The 16,923-nt window shown below is 50.4% G+C and overlaps 2 protein-coding genes and 1 long non-coding RNA gene across 4 annotated transcripts in view; 1 reads left to right on the top strand and 2 right to left on the bottom strand.

The window, feature by feature from the left end:
• Positions 1-16,923, bottom strand: part of LOC142045995 (uncharacterized) — an 80,601-nt gene that overhangs the window by 46,589 nt on the left and 17,089 nt on the right. The window lies entirely within an intron of this gene.
• The window catches only part of LOC116828491 (uncharacterized), a 37,510-nt gene that overhangs the window by 9,943 nt on the left and 10,644 nt on the right, over positions 1-16,923 (top strand). The window contains exon 1 of one of the 2 annotated variants that reach the window (XM_032786779.2): positions 13,380-13,521. The exons of the other annotated variant lie outside the window; for it this stretch is intronic. The gene's annotated coding sequence lies outside the window, so the exon portion shown is untranslated. Of the gene's footprint in view, positions 1-13,379; positions 13,522-16,923 lie in introns of those variants that run through there. 2 annotated transcript variants of the gene reach the window in all.
• LOC116828490 (uncharacterized) lies at positions 3,190-13,813 on the bottom strand. Its single transcript, XM_075061219.1, is given in 6 exon segments — positions 3,190-4,055; positions 6,470-6,501; positions 6,504-7,616; positions 9,342-9,454; positions 11,060-11,243; positions 13,795-13,813. Coding segments are annotated over 6 exon segments (1,479 nt in total). The 3' UTR covers positions 3,190-4,037.

Below are 16,923 nucleotides of genomic sequence, written 5' to 3'. Positions count from 1 at the left end.
ATATAAAAACCAATAATAAATTGTACCTGTGCTTTTAATGTGCTGTCAGGGCGTATGGGGTCCTGCTTACCAGCTTTTCTCCACAGCCACGAGAGCTAGACACTGACTTTTGAAATGGAGATTGAGCCTCGTGACTCGTGGAGGTGGGGCTTTGAGGAAAATAACTCTTGTGAGACGAGGCGCCACTGAGCTCTCTTGGGATGAGATTTTGCAGAAAAGGCTGTGAGGATTTGAGTCCAAGTTCCCCTTCATTCTTATAGGAGTGGGGTCTCCAGATCCATTCATATGACTTCAAAATCTCAGGTCTGATCTACACTAGACAGGTCGGCATAAATGTGTTCCTCAGGGGGGTGAAAAATTCACCCTCCTGGGTGGCATAGTTAAGCCAACCTAAGTCCTGTGTAGACAGCACTAGGTCAATGGAAAGAATTCTCAGGGAGGGGGATTACGTACGCCAGTGGGGGAACCCTCCCCTCAGAGTAGGTAGTGTCTACACTGAACCGCTACAGCAGTGCAGCTGTAACATTTTAAGTGTAGAGAAGCCCTCCCCACAACTGTGTGGCTGGAAGCCAGCGCTCCAGCAGCAGCTGTATGCTCCCATCCACCAGGTCACAGAGAAGTTCGGGTTTTGCTTTCCCTGTTCCTCTGCATTATAGCTTCTGTGAGAGCCGCCACACGGGGAATTGAACCAGGGACACCAGCGCGAAAAGCGGGAGCTGCTCTGGCGTGAGCTAAAGAGTTGCGAGTCCCTGCCTAGCTCTGTAATGGACACACATGCTCTGTGGAGCAGAGACTGAGTGAGACGTGCAACATACTCAGGGCCGGCTCCAGGCACCAGCTGACGAAGTACGTTCTTGGGGCGGGGCGGTGCTGGTGGGTTGTTTGTTTTTTTGTTCGGCGGGACGGTGCTGGAGGGTGTTTTTTTTGTTTGTTTTTATTTCAGCCGGGCAGCACTCGGAGGGAGGGGGTGTTTTGGCGGCGCTTGGGGAGGCAGGGGCTTGGGCGCCACAGTGCATGGGGAGGCGGGGGCTTCAGCATTGCGGCGCTTGGGGGGGCAGGGGTTTCGGCACTGCCATACTCAGGTGGGGTGGGGGTTCGGCAGGGCAGCACTTGGGGAGGCGGGGGCTTGGGCGCCGTGGCACTTGAGAAGGTGGGGTTTCGGCGCCACCACACTCGGGAGGGGCAGGGGTTTCGGCAGCGCGGCGCTCGGGGATTTAGCAGCGTGGTGCTAAGGGAGCGCAGAGTTTCAGCGGTGTGGTGTGGTGCTCGGGGGGCAGGGGTTTCGGCGGTGTGGCACGCGGGAGGGGTGGGGGTTTCGGCAGCGTGGCGCTAAGGGAGCGCGGGAGTTTCAATGGTGTGTGGCACTCGGGGGGGGCAGGGGTTTTGGCAGTGTGGCACTCGGGAGGGGCGGGGGATTCAGCAGCGAGGCGCTTGGGGTTTTGGCAGCATGGCACTAAGGGGGCGTGGGAGTTTCAGGGGGATGGGGGTTTCAGAGGTGCGGTGTGGCACTCGGGGGGGCAGGGGTTTCGGAAGCGTGGTGCTCATGGGTTTTGGCGGTGCAGCTCTAAGGAGGGGCGGGGGTTTCAGTGGTGCGATGCGGCACTTGGGAGGGCGGGGGTTTCCGTGGCATGGCAGTGGGGGCGGGGGGGTTCAGAGGTGCGGCTACAATCCCTGGTTTTGTGCATCTAAAAGCCAGGGCTGGCATTAGGGGGTAGCAAGCAGGGCAACTGCTTAGGCCCATGGTCTGACACTGGCCCTGCTTGGCGGGCCCCCTAAAACCTGCTGATGGCCCCTCCCCTGCTTGAGAACCACTGGCCGACAGGGCACGCTTGAGGAAGCTTAGGAAGCCACTGGGGTCACCTTATTCCAAGCTCCTCAGCCCAATTAACCCTTACAGGCTGCAGATGTGGTTTAGCTGCTTCCCGCCATGAGACAGCCTTAAAAGCGAGCGTTCCACTTAAAACCTACTGCAATCTGCCAGCGCGACAGGCCACAAAAGCCAGGCGTGCCGCACCTGGTTCAGATCAGTGGGTTCAAAGGGTGGCTGTTGCCAATGGCATCCAACCGGTGCCCCTAGGAAATTTGTATTTGATTAGGAATTTCCAATGTTTGCCGCAATCTGGACCCTGAGATTTTTAAAGAGGTGAGTGAATTGTGCCCGTGGAGCGGGGAGCTAAGGATCCTGCTGCTTCCCCTGCAGCAGCTCTGGAGGTTGAGCTGGGAGCAGGTGCTGCCCCCCGGACCATCCCTGTGACATGAACAGAACTAATGCAATGCCATGGGCAACGTGCTGCGCCCAGGCAGGCCTCCACCATTTCTGCTCTGTCTGTGGGGCAGGGGGAGGGGCAGTAGAAAAGCAGAGACCGGTCATGTCAATCAAATAAACAGGATCTGGTTGGCGATAATTGGACATGTTTTATTAGCTTAAAAGCTGGGGCGGCCGGTGGCTTTCCAGGGCACAGCTGATTGGGCAGCCAAAACCGCAGCTCATTTGGTCAGTCAATGAAATCCCGTCTGTGATCCCTGTCGCAGCCCACCCTGGCAGACAGTGCGGCTGCATCTCCAGTTAGTGGCAGGGCCAGCTACGCTTGGGAGCAGACACTGGCCCATTTAACATCAGGATGCTGGATTCCAGCCCCGATGATGACCTGTAATGGTATTCGAGCCCCAGTCTGAACCTTAAAGTGCAAAAGATGGGGTACCAGCATGAATTCCTCTAAGCTTAATTACCAGCTTAGATCTGATAGGCTGCCACCACCTAAAAGTATAGTATTTTGGGGCACTGGTCCCCCCAAAAACCTTCCCTGAGGACCCCAAGACCCAAATTCCTTGAGTCTCACAACAAAGGGGAATAAACCATTTCCCTTCCCCCTCCTTTCTTCCTCCCAGCTTTTTCCCGCCCTGGGTACACTAGGAGATCACCGTGATTCAAACTCCTTGAATCACCACACAGAGAGGAATGTTACCTCCCCCCGGTCCTTTTTTCCCCTCACCCAGAGGCAATACAGATTCAAGTTCTGTGAATCTAAAACAAAGAGGAAATTCACCTTCCCTCTCCTCCTCTCTCTCCCTTCTCCCACCAATTCCCTGGTGAGTACAGACTCAGTTCCTTTGAGCCTTAACAAGGGGGAAAAAATCACTCAGGTCTTTAAAAAAGAAAAGCTTTTAATAAAAGAAATAAAAACGTAAAAACTATCTCTAAATCAAGATGGAATATTACAGGGTCTTTCAGCTTATAGACACTAGAGAGAAAACCCCCCCCCAGCACAAATGCAAATTAAAATACTTCCAGCAAACTACAGATTTGCAAATAAAGAAAACAATCAAAAAGACTAAAACTGCCTTTATCCTGATACTTACTAAAATGAGAACAGAAGAAATTTTTTCAGAAAGATTGGAGGAATCTGCTTACATGTCTGGTCCCTCTCAGAACCCAGAGAGAACACGGACAAAGAACAAAGAAAAACACACACAACGAAGGCTTCCCTCCACCGAGATCTGAAAGTATCTTGTCTCCTGATTGGTCCTCTGGTCAGATGTTCCAGGTTCACTGTTTGTTAACCCCTTACAGGTAAAAAAGACATTAACCCTTAACTATCTGTTTATGACTTGAACCCACTAGGGGGTGTTATGGTGCTGACCCGTAACCCTCCTCTGTTACTGCCACACCGCAGACCTACGCATGCAAGAGGAAAGACGAACAACTGGACCAGTTTTCACACTGGGTCTGGTTCCTTTGCTTTTCACCCCTCGCCTCTGCCATCTCTGCAGGCGGCAGCAGCTTGCAGAGGTGTTGGGTGACCAGTCAGTCCAGCCCTGTAGTTGATTTTTTTTTTTTTTTTTTTTTTTGAAGTGCCAGGAATATTACCTCACGCAGTCTTTCTGTTTAAGTCCATGTGGCCTGCTGCTTTAAATCAACCATTAGAAGAGAAGCTGATTTAACCCACACTCAGAGTGTGGGCTGGTGCCTTCTAGGGGTAACTGGGAGGTTACACAGTCTTTACATCTGCGACACTGTTTCCGCAGCCCAAGGTATGTCACAGGCCGGAGTAGCCCTGCAGAGATACAGACAAGAGTAACAATTCTTTAGATGTTTAAAAATTCAGCCTGCAGGTATAATTAGTAACAATCTGGAATACGTCATTTGCCACAAGACCCTCCTGTTTGCCTGGCAGGATTTTGACCTGTATTCTTCAGCCACAGCTTTAGTATAAGCGTCAGCGAAGTCTAGTTAAGGTTGCCTGATGCTTCTCATTATAAGAACCTGTTTTCAGTTGCTTTTAACTTTACCAAACTTAAACCTTGCGAGCTGAAATTTACCAAGCTGCTAAGATGAGCCAATGGTTACTTACCCGCACTGTTAAAAAAAACTGCCTTATTTCTAGTCTGAATTTGTTTCACTTCAACTTCCAGCCACTGGCCCTTTTATGTAGTTGTTTGCTCAATTGAATACCTGGCTATTGTCAAATTTTGTTCCCCAGGTAGGTACAGCCGGACTGTCATCAATCTCTTTGTTAAGCTAACCAGATCAAGCTCCTTGAGTCTTCACCATAAAGCATGTTTTCTAAACCTTTAAGTCTTCTCACAGCTCATCTCTGAACCAGCTCCAATTTATCAACAGCCATCTTGAACTGTGGATAGCAGAACTGGACCCAGGATTCCAGCAGCACACACCAGAGGGTTGACAACTTTGTAATATTTAGAAACCAGACACTCCATCAGGAGTGCTGGAACCTCCCCCGCCTCTTCCCCGGAGGTCCCACCCCTGCCCCGCCTCTTCCCCCAAGGCCCTGCCCCCATTCACTCCTCTTCCCCAAGCCCCCTATTACTCGCGGCTTTTCCCCTCTCCTCTCCCTCAGCCCGGGTGGGACTTGCCTGCAGAGCCGAAGCTGGGAGCTGCAGCTGCCCAATACAGGTAGGAGGTGGCCCCAGCTGAGTAGGGGCTGATGTGGGTAGGGTGATCAGATGTCCTGATTTTATAGGGACAGTCCTGATTTTTGTGTCTTTTTCTTATATAGGCTCCTATTACCCCCCACCCTAGTCCCTATTTTTCACACTTGCCATCTGGTCACCCTAGGTGCAAGTCCCTGCCCGCAGTAACTGGACGTTAGGTGTCTGGTCAGTAGCTCTGACTGGACACTGTCAGGCCCCTTTTTGACTGGACTTTCTGGTTGAACACCAGACATCTGGCCGCCCTCTCGCATCAGCACCAAACACAGAGGTAAAACACCCCGACTGTTCCTACTGAAGATTCCTCTCTTTATGCATCCAAGGATTGTATTAGCCCTTTTGGTCACAGCACTGCACCGGAAGCTTATTATCCACCACAATCCCCAAAGCCTTTTCAGACTCACTGCTTCCTGGAAATGAGTCCTCCATCCTGTAACTATAGTAAAAACGTGACACGGCTTAGGGCCAAGACTCGATCCCTGCGGGACGCCACTGGAACTAGACTCAGTTGATGATGATGATGATTCTCTGTTTACAGCTGCATTTGCAGACCAATCAATTACCCAGTGTTTAATCCATGTAATGTGGGCCATTTTATAGCAGGGGGTCTCAAACTTTTGTACCGGTGACCCCTTTCACACAGCAAGCCACTGAGAGCAAGCCACTGAGTGTGACCCCCTCCCCTTATAAAATATATTTAAAAGTGTTTTTAATTAACACTATAATAAACATATTGCTGGAGGTGAAGCAGGGTTTGGGGTAGAGGCTGACAGCTCGCGACCCCAAGTTTGAGAACCCCTGTTTTATAGCATTCAAATTTTTCTAATCAAAATGTCGTGCACTGCCAACTCAGACGCCTTCCAGAGGTCTAAGTCGCTTACATTAACTCTGTTACCTTCATCAATCAGACGTGTAGCCTCCTCAAAAATATACAACACGTTAGTTTGACAGGATCTATTGTTCATAAATCCATGTTGATGGGCATTAATTATATGACCCTCCTTTAACTTGTTAATCCAGTCCCATATCAGCTACTCCATTATCTCTGTTTCAGGGACTCCCTGCAACACCCCCCTTCACATCCTCCCCCAGGCCAGGGGCTCTAAGCATCCCTCATGACACCCCCATGCCAGGGGCTCCATGTGCCCCCTATTTCCCTCTCTCCTCCATGCCAGGGGCTCTATGTGCCCCTTATTTCCCCCTCTGCCCCGTGCCAGGGGCTCTGGGTTAATGTATGTTCCCCATTAACCCCCCTGCCGTCAGAAGCTGTGTGTTCCCTATTTACTTCTCCCCCCTCCAGGGACTCTGTGTGCCCCCCATCTCTCCCTTCCCCCTGCCAGGAGCTTGGTGTGCCCCCCATTCTCCCTTTACACACCAGGGTCTCTGTTATGCCCCCCATTAGCTCTGCCCCCCATGCCAGAGCTTCTCTGTCCCCCCCACCTCTGCGCTGTCTCCACATTTTACCCTGGATCAAGGCTCAACAACCACTGTGGTCATCGCCCCCCATCCCAATGCTTACGTATTGGTGCTCCCCGGCCACGTGCTCCCCCGCCGTGCACTCCTCTCACCCGGTGCCTCCTTCTTCGAACCCCCATCTTCTCCCGACCGGGGCACCTCCCCTGCCTGCTCCCCCTCCTGCTGGTGCGTGCGGCGGTGCCGGATCAGCGAGGCGCTCTGGCTGAAGACGCGGCCGCACTGGGGACAGGCGAAGGGCTTCTCGCCGGTGTGGATGCGGCAGTGGGCAGTCAGGTGGGACTGCTGGCTGAAGCGCTTGCCGCACTTGGGGCAGACGTAGGGCCGCTCGCCGGTGTGGGTGCGCTGGTGCAGGACGACGGCGGAGCTCTTGCCGAAGGTTTTGCCACACTGCTCACAGCGGTAGGGCCGCTCACCAGTGTGCGAGCGCTGGTGCTTGAGAAGGTTGGAGTTCAGGGTGAAAGCCTGGCCACAGGTCAGGCAGCGGTAGGGCCGCTCGCCGGTGTGGGTGCGCTGGTGGCGGATCAGGGTGGAGCTCTCCCCAAACCCTTTGCCGCACTGGGCGCACCGGAAAGGTTTGTGGCCCAGGTGGCTTCTGCGGTGTCTGAGGAGGTTGCAGGTCTTGTTGAAGCTCTGCCCGCACTCGGGGCACTGGTGGGGCCGCTGGCCCCGGTGGATCTGCCAGTGGGTGCGCAGGTTCTGGCTCTGGGAGAAGCTCTTCCCGCACTGGGTGCAGAGGAAGGGACGCTCGCCCGTGTGGACTCGCTGGTGGGCCAGGAAGTTCTGACTCTGGGCAAAGGCCTTGCCGCATTCATTGCAGTGGTAAGGCTTCTGACCGAGGTGGGCGCAACGGTGACGCAGCAAGCTCGAGCTCAGGCAGAAGGTTTTCCCACAGTCGGCGCAGGCGCTGGGACGCCGGGATGCCGGTGGGTCTAGGAGATCCCGCTCAGTGAGGTTTTCCCCAGCCCCCCGCAGACTCTGCTTGGTGACATCCAGTCTGGGTCGCCTGGCCCCCAGTGGGGTGGTGGAGGTAAGGTGATCTTGCTCCACAGGGTTTCCCCCTGCCCCAGGCTGGATCTGCTGTGAGACGTCCCCTCCAGTGCTCTCTGCTGACGCCCCGCGTGACTCTGCTTTCCCAGCGCTCTCCTGCAGCAGGGTCTCCTCTTTAGTTTGGCTCAGGATCTGGTGATCTGCTGGCATGAAAAGGAGACTCCAGACATGGCTACATTGCTCTTTAAAGTACTGACATGTTCCCTGATACTACAATCCCCCTCCCCTACTCCTGATGACCCCAGGGTAACTTCCCCACCCCAGCCTACCTAAGGTATTTACTATGGTCCCCATCACCTCTGTATCTGAGCACCTCACACTCTTTAATGCATTTATCCTCACAACCCCCGGTGAGGCAGGGCAGCATTATTACTGCATTGTACAGATGGGGAAACTGAGGTACCGAGACTAAGGGTATATCTACACAGCAATAGAAAACCCACGGCACAGCTGCGGCTGGACTTGGGCTTGTGGCGCTCAGGCTGTGGGGCTAAAAGCTGCAGTGTAGATGGTCAGACATGGGCTGGTTGCAGCCCGACTCCGAATCCCCACAAGGAGGTTGGCTCTCGGTGCTCAGACTCCAGCCTGAGTTTGAACGTCTACACTACAATTTTTAGTCCTGCAGCCTGAGCCCAGCAAGCCCGAGTCAATTGACCTGGGCTCTGAGACTCGGTGGAATGGATATTTTATTGCCAAGGGTACGTTTATTCTGCAATGTAATCTTGGGCACAGACTCAACCCCCACTTCCATCTACACACAATTTTGTCTGACTCAAGCCTGGGCTCCAGGACCCTACTGAGGGATGGGTTTGAGCCTGTGGGTCCAGCTGGGACTCTGGCCCAAACTCCATCGTTTCACAGTGAGGATGCAGCTAGACCCTCAGACCCTGAGTCGGCCAATCCTATCCCACAATCCCACGGGCTGGGGCTCTTTGACCTTGCTATCCCAAGAGTAGCCAATTGACTCCCAGGAAATGGAAGCGATCCTCTGGTTCAAATACAGCAGCTCGGCGTTGAACCCTTCCATTTCATTCTGACCCCTGAGCAGCAAACTCTCATGAACCGCCTCCTGCGTTTGCAATCACCACCAAGCAGAAGAAATGCTTTGCCGAGTACACTGCTCCCAGGAACACAGCCAGATTTTGGAAAATCTCTGGTGCAAGGCGAGCAAACGGTTCGGTTTTAGTAAGAGCACCGGGAACGCCCACGCCCACCAGGAGATAGCAGAGAATGGAGTCACTGGACCACAGACCACTGCCTTTCACTGCTAGATTAAAGAGACCTTGAGTATCCAGCATTTCTTCCCTGGGATGGTACTTTATACCCTGTAATCAAGTCACATCTGGATCTTCTGTTTGTTAAGCTAAACAGACCAGCTCTGTCAGTCTCTCACAGTAAAGCATTTTATCCAGCCCGCAAATCATTTTTGTGACTCTTCTCTGCACCCTCTCCAATCGTCCAAAGTCTGTTAAAATGTGGACACCAGCACTGGATGCAGTATTCCAGTACCAGTCTCCCCAATGCCGTATACGCAGGTAAATTTGCCTCCCTACCGACTCCCTACTCCAAAGCAATTTTTCCAGCCCTCAAATCACTGTTACTTGTGAACTTCCTGCATATACTCAGACAAGCATTCACTATTCAGTGGGTGAAATTCACTGCAATGCAGAGGCTCACTCAAGACCCATTGAAGTACTAGGGCTGAAGGGGGAATTAAGTAGTCCATAGACCCAGTGCTGGCCACCTCGCACACACGAGAGCTCCAGAAAAGCAAATGATTGTAGATGAAGCCTAATCGCCACTTGGGATCCTCCAGAAACAATCCAAACACTTTCCTCCCATCCCCTCTAGTTCTGATTATTCATTACCTTTGCAGGCGTCTCTTTGATTCAGCCATTCGCTGGGGTCCGGGAGAATTGAGACACAGGGTTCTTCCTTGCATTCCATGTGAGAGATGGTGTCAGGATTAGGAGCACACAACCTGCAAAAGGAGGGTGGGAGAAAATAGGAGGTGCTGTGACTTGTTAAATATCTGCAGAGCAGCGGCTTATTTATTTATTCAGACTGAAGATAATAAAGATGCCTACTGACGGCAGAGCTGGCTGACAAAATGGATTTTTTGGTTCTCTGGCCATTCTAATAAATAAATCAATCAATTCAGTTTTGGTTGGACACTTTTTTCTAAATTTTTGACAAACTGAAAATATGATCACTGCAGGTTGACCAAAGTGGGGGGGTTTTCAAGGATTTTTTAATGTTTTTGACTGCTTGAATTAAATTCAAGAAAATGTTGATAAATTGAAACCTTTTGTTTTGAAGAGGTCAAAAGGAAATTTTGTTTTTAATTTTTTTTTTTTACAAACAATTTGGCAAAATCGACACAAAACTGTGAAAAGTTTTAGTGTTGCCAATTCTGCCTTTTTCACTAGAAATTGGCTGAAAAATTCACCCAACTCTACCAGAAGGCTCTAGGCGCCCTAATATAATTAATTGTATAATAAGAACAGTGAAATTAAAACCTTACCAGTGTTTAAATAATTGATTCTACAGAAACTGGGCCAGCCAGTCACCTTCCCCCTTTGTCATCCAGATCTATCTATTGGCTCTCAGGCTTTGCTATACTGCAACCCACCTTACCACTGCCACCATCTAGCCGTACAGGCTGGTCATGAGTCTCTCTGTTCTGATTGAATCCCCTCTGGGGCTGAGCACAGCTGCTGCTCCATAAGGAGTGGTCAGGTCATGAGCAGTTGCTCCAGGGTGCATGTAGCCCTAATGACAATGTACCATGTGTTTGGCTCTGTGAATGGCCCACAGAGGATAACTCCCTGCTATTAATAACAATTAGCAGAGTTACACCTTCAGCTTGAGTGACTGCAGTTCAGTCCTGTGATGCACATGATCATATGTTCAAATCTTGCTAATAAGCAAGGAGAGGAGTTGCTATAACAACATATTTGCCATGGCTGCTTTTTGCCCTTCTGGGAGGCAGCATGGTCTAGTGGCTGAATCCCAGGCGTCCTGAGTTCCACTCCCAGCCCTGCTACCGAACTGTTGCGCGTCACCTTAGGCAAGTCACTTCCCTGCTCGTGCCTCAGTTTCCCTGCCTACCCTTTGCCTGTCTTGTCACTTTAGGAGGTGCTCTTTTTGGGACCAGGACCCTGAGCTCAGGGCCGTATTGTAATACACAATCATTTCTGCCTATATTCTTTTTCACTAGGATCCTGCAGTTTCTGCAGCCGCAGCATCTTCCACCGGAGCATCTCAGAGCGTTTACCAATCCCACACCACCACCCAGTGTGAGGGCGACGTTACCATCCCTGCGTGGCTGTTGGGGAAACTGAGGCACGTAAAGACTGGATGGAGGGAACGACAGGGCTGAAAGCTGCACAGCCCGCCCCCACGTGTTATCTCTTCTTCAGACAGCTGGCTCGCCTTCTTTCTCCTTCCCCCAGCTGCCACCCAGGCGCCAGATCTCGTTTCTCTCTGGCTGCTTCCTCCAGGCAGCAGTCCTCCCCTCTTCCTTTGCTTTTCCCCTCCCCTAGGGCTGCCTCCCCCTGGATCGGATCCTCTCCGCCCCACTCACCGCTCCTGCTGGGGGATGCTTGAGTGTCTTGGGCTCTCCGGGCAGAGGGGCGTCCCGACCGGAGCTGGAGGATCCAGCAAGCAGATGCTACCAGCAGCAGAGCTCAGACACCACCAGGATTCAGGCAACAGGAAGGTCCTTGCTGAATTAAATCCCCTCCTGCCCTGCACTATATTTCCTCTTCCTCCGGAAGAGCTGGAAGATCTGAGACCTCTATGGGTTTAATTCTTCTAGGGCGAAACTGACCACCCCACACAGTGGCCAGTGCACCTGTCCCATCCGTCTGCACCTCACCCCTAGAGCAAGTGGGGTGGTGGGGGAACTGGGTGAAATACAGTGGCCAGATTGGAGGATCTAATGGTCCCTGCTGCCTTTAAGCTATGAAACCTGGATCCGTTGGGGGAAGATCAGGGTCTGTGCCAGCTTCCCAACCCAGGCACCTGTTTCTGTTTGCCAGTCGGAAACTTTCAAAGCATAGAAACAGGAAGTTAAAGAGAAAGCCCTTCACGTACAGCAAGGGAGATTTAGGCTAAATATCAGGAAAAACTGTCTAAGTGGCAGTTCTAGAAACATATTTTTTCCTGAAACCCCACTGTGAAAAAAAACAAATATTGTTACTTTTGTTTTTACCCACAATCTTTCCTTTATTGGCATTTTGATGGGATTTTTATGGCATTATCAGCTCCTGCAATTTTGTCCCAGGCAACATGATATTTGGTGGTTTTCTTAAAGCCCCAGCTCCTGGAGTCCTGTTATTTTGGGAGACTCCCTGCTGTTTTTTTTTAAAGGTCCATTCCTAGGCCTGAGTATTGCAGAGAAAAGCTGGAAAAAATGGACGCCTAAAGGCTCTGAATCCAAGAGGCAAATAAAAGGACCTGCAAAAAAAAAAAAGTAATCTCATGATTTTTCAGGCCTGAACCATGATTTTTGAACACATGGATTTGGCAGTGCTGATTTCACAAAACAGGTTTATCCTGTGCTTAAAGTGACCTGAAAAAAAAGGATAGGGAGTTCTAGCAGGACTTGCGAGAAGTTGACTGGTCAGACAGTGCTTAAAGTCTGCCCCTTAATGACCTGGTTTGGGGTCTGTGACCCCTGGCAAACCCTCTCCTACCCACATGCATACTTTAACCACTGTGTTCAATGCTCCTGTGAAGCAGAACCCTCTACTTCCAGCTTGAAAGGAAGAATGGTGTAATGGTTAGAGCAGTAGCCTAGGCCTGAGAAGACCTGCAATCAATTCCCCACTCTGCCATAGACTCCCTGACCTTGACCGAGTCCCTTAGCCTCTCTGTGCCTCCAGTTCCCCATCTGTAAAACACCAACAATAGCCATGCAGTCCAGAAGGGGTGGGAAGATCATTGCAGAGTGTGCCGTGCCCCAGTACTATGCCAATGGGGGCCAATACCAATACCTGAGTTAGAAACTGATCTCACAAGCCCTTAGGCACGTGCTTAACTTTATGACAACGAGTCACGGTATTAAACTCAACCCCAGTTAGGCTGCTGCATTCCCTCATCTGGTGCCTCTTGTCTTAATACTTAGATGGGCACGGATCATCTTTTTGTTTTGTGTTCGTACAGCACCTTGCACAGTGGGGTCTTCTACTCATTACCATAATACATCTAATAAATAACATACAGTGCCCAGCATAATGTGGCCTTGGTTCCTGACCAGGACTCCTAGGTGCTACCATAATGCGCCTAATAGCTAGTGCAGTCCTGCCCTATGACTGGGGCTCTACACACTACGGAAATACAAATAAAAAAGAACAACTCAATTAAAAGAAATTCTTTGCAGGCTGAGGGCCTTAACTAGCCTATTGCTACCACCTGCACCATAATATAGTTCCGGGATAAGGTGTTTAAAGCATTATTGTATTTGCACATGGAAATTATTAGGTCAAATTTAGAATCATTTTTAAAAAAAAAATCCCCAGTGTTTTGAGCGGTGGCATTTTTTCCTGGGGGGAAAAGTGTTTTACCTCCACTCCCTTGCCGCTAACAACCCCCTGCCCCATCTTCGCTAAATCTTCCCTAAGAAATTCACCCTTGGGCCAAGCCCGGCCCTGGCAAATGTTAACCCAAGGTGTGTGCAAAAATTCTGAGCAACCCTAATAGGGAGTTTCAGTGGAAACAGGCAGGAGTTTTAACGCTAGGGGGTTGCTTCATGATCCAGCGATGATGCAAGCTGCTCTGCAGATTTCATGCCCCACCTTAGGTGCGCCCCAGTCCCGATTTATCCCACAGTAAATAGTTAATTCCCCCAACCAATGATTTAGGGGATCTGCCCCAGAGAGCTGCCAGTCCCAGCGATCACAGGCAGCACAGCCGGGGGGATTGGATTGAGGAGGGACCTTCCTGTTCCCAGCCACCCATTTAACCCTGCAGTCTGCTGGGAGCTCCTGGATCCCCAGACCCAGTGGAGACACCCTGAATCGATTGTTTTCCCCAGCTGGAGCGGTGAGTTGGGACGGCGCAGGGAGAGGCAGCCCCCGGGGAGGGGCAGAAACCAACAGCAGAGGCGAGGCGTGGCTGGGATGAGAGTGAAGGGGGGATCGGAGCCAAGAAAGGGGAGCGGGAGCCTAGCGCGTTCCTGGGGATGGAGCGAGGGGACGATCCAGGCTGCGGTGGGGGCTGCGGCTGCGGTGGATGGAGATACCCCGGCTCACCAGCCCCCCTGGCTTTGAGATCAGCGGGTGGCTGTCACCTGCGACCAACCAGGCCCAGCCGCACCTTGCTGGGGATGATTCATCGTAGCGTTCTCCTTGCAATCAGTTACTGCAGGCGGAAGAAATTCTTTGGTCTTATAAAACTCAGAGTGATTGTTTAAAGGCGTTGCGGTAACACCTAGCGGGCCCAACGGAGAGCAGGGCTGGGTGGCCCCGCATGGGCAGTCCCTGCCCCAAAGAGCCCTAAACAGAGCAAGGGTGGAGGGGAAATCGAGGCACGGGGGGAGGGTGACTTGCTCAAGGTCAAGCAGGAGGTCAGTGGCAGGGAGGGGGCTAGAGCCTGTATCTCCAGTGTCTCGGATGCTGATTGTATGCGAGTGCAAAGCCCTAGCTGCTTGCCAGTGACCTGTAAAGGGCTTAAAATATATGGGCTGGTACTTCTTTATTTTAATTGCTCCCACTGTGCATAAAAGTGGCCTGAGGAAAGGCGGGGTTGCATTCTCAGCTCTGCTCTTGGGCTGCTGAATGACCTTTGGCAACTCATTTCATTGCTCTGTGCCTCAGTTTCCCCACCTATCAATGGGGAATCTCTCTTTTGTAGAGTGCTTTGAAATCTACTGATGTAACGTGCTAAATATTCTTATGGCAAGGGTATGTGGTAACCAGCATGCCGTGTTCCTCTGAGAATCTGGCCCTTAGAGTTGGTGCTGATCCGATTTGATCATGAGTGTGGTTTTAGGAAGGAATCATTCACAGGTGCTGCGTTGAGCTGGCTGAATTTTTTTTTTTAATCATTAGAACTTTTTAAAAATAACTTTTTAGGACTGAAATGTAAATTTTCATGGCCAAAAAGTGATTTTGGATCAAACGTTTCTGGCTCTTTGTTGTGTGAGAGGAGAGAAAGGAAGGAAAACAAAAAAACCAGGAATTGGCCTTTTGGTTAAAATATTTGGATTTTGAAAACTGAACTCCCTTCCCCGCAACCAGATTCTCCCCTCCCAAATATACAGCTTTTTTTAACCAAAAATATTGTTAGAAAGTTTGCAGGAAAAACCAGAAGTTTTAGAAATCTGCCCAAACCTTTTACAATCACCTCTGGTTCTGAGTCTGCTTGAGCCTAATTTCAAAGCCTGATCTGAACTGAACCGACCCAAACCTGATACTTCTTCCCCACAACCTATGTCAGCACCGCTGCTGCCTCATCCCTGGGGTTGGGACAGTGGGAGCTTCCCGTTCCTGATGCCCAGCACCCACCATCTGTCCGCGTGGCAGCCAGCCCAGGGAGGGTAGTTGGCACGCTCCCTCTGCAGTGCTCAGCAAGGTGGTGTTGGCACACGGCCACTGCCGTGTCAACCCCACCAGCAGAAGGAGGTGATCAGAGATGACCTGACCTGACCAAGAGGGTAGGGTTGTTTTAAGAGACATCCTGAACCTGACACTTTTCCCATCAGGTTTGGGTCAGGCCGCAGATCTCTAGCACTCAGCGTTCAACTCCAATCTGAGACAGCGAGAGCTGCAGGTAACATCATGGCAACGCTGAAATCTTCCCAGTCATTTCTGTACCGAGCCCACAAATCCTGGATCTTCTCATGTTGTGCATCTCAGAAAACAACTGCAGTGCAAATTTCTGCCCCAAAGTGAAAAGTACTAATGCTTCCAAAAATAAATAACTTAGGAGCACTTTCTTTTTTCCTAGTGGGAAAAGTACCTTATCGTCCCTTTTCATCCTCTTCACAAATGCCTGAACTGGCTTTGCTAAACTGTTCCTAAAAAAAAAATTAATTGGACTGGGATGATTTCAGCTTAAAGGTCTGAGCAACTGGAAAATGGTGATTATCATGCAAACATGAGCCTAGTCTACACCGTTTTTTGTACCAATACAATTATGTCTGTCTATTTGAGGTACTTATCTGGTTCCCATTACTATTGTATCTGAGCAATATAATTATACCGATTGAACCCAAGTGAGAATGCAGTTATAGGGGTATGGAACAGCTGCCATAGGAGAAGAGCTTAATAAGACTTCGCAGTCACATACAATCAGGATCCCAGGTAACGGAAATGCAGCCTCTATTCCTCTCCCTGCCACTGACAGATTAATAAGACTGGGACTTTTCAGCTTGGAAAAGTGACGACAAAGGGGGGATATGATAGAGGTCTGTAAAATCAAGACTGGTGTGGAGAAAGTAAATAAGGAAATGTAATTTACTCCTTCTCATAACACAAGAACTAGGGGTCATCAAATGAAATTAATAGGCAGCACATTTAAAACAAACAAAAGGAAGTTTGTTGTGTGTTTTTTTTGTTTTTGTTTTTTTTGTTATTTTTTTTTCCTCCACACAACACACAGTCAAGCTGTGGAATTCTTTGCCAGAGAATGTTGTGAAAGCCAAGATTATAACAGGGTTCAAAAAAGAACTAGATGAGTTCATGGAGGATCGGTCCATCAATGGCTATTAGCCAGGATGGGCAGGGATGGTGTCCCGAGCCTCTGTTTGCCAGCAGCTGGGAATGCGTGCCAGGGGATGGATCACTCGATGATTCCCTGTTTTGTTCATTCCCTTTGTAGTACTTGGTACTGGCCACTGTCGGAAGACAGGATACTGGGCTAGATGGACCTTTGGTCTGACCCAGTATGGCCGTTCTTATGTTCTTATACAGGTATGACGTATTCCCCATCCCACTTGGGAACAGCTGTATTTATATAACTGCATCCACCCTAGGTAGACTGTACCTCTTTAACAATACTGGCATAAAGCGGTACAACTTCTGACATACATCTGACGAAGTAGGTATTCGCCCACAAAAGCTCATGCTCCAAAACGTCTGTTAGTCTATAAGGTGCCACAGGATTCTTTGCTGCTTTTACAGATCCAGACTAACACAGCTACCCCTCTGAGATAACTTCTATGTGTGGACAAGGTCAGATTTTCAGATGACCTCGGTGCCAGAGTAAGAGCGCGTTCTACAGAAGAGCTCCGCACTCACTAGTACTAACCTGCTGAAATCTATCCCTGTTAGAAGCATAAAGTGATCTGAGCATTTTGAAAATCGGCCTTTGTGCTAAATCTGGTCTATGCTTTAAAAGTTATATTGGCCTAGCTAGGAAAGAAGCCTGACCACAGAGCTAAACCACAACCCCAAGTGTTCGATGCAGCATCTGTCAGCAGAAGAGACTTCTGTCAGCTCCTGT

The sequence above is a fragment of the Chelonoidis abingdonii genome, chromosome 26 (assembly GCF_003597395.2).
Source record: "Chelonoidis abingdonii isolate Lonesome George chromosome 26, CheloAbing_2.0, whole genome shotgun sequence".
Taxonomy (NCBI): Eukaryota; Metazoa; Chordata; order Testudines; family Testudinidae; genus Chelonoidis; species Chelonoidis abingdonii.
Note: the sequence above shows the minus strand (reverse complement) of the source record. Positions and strands in the feature narration are given on the sequence as shown.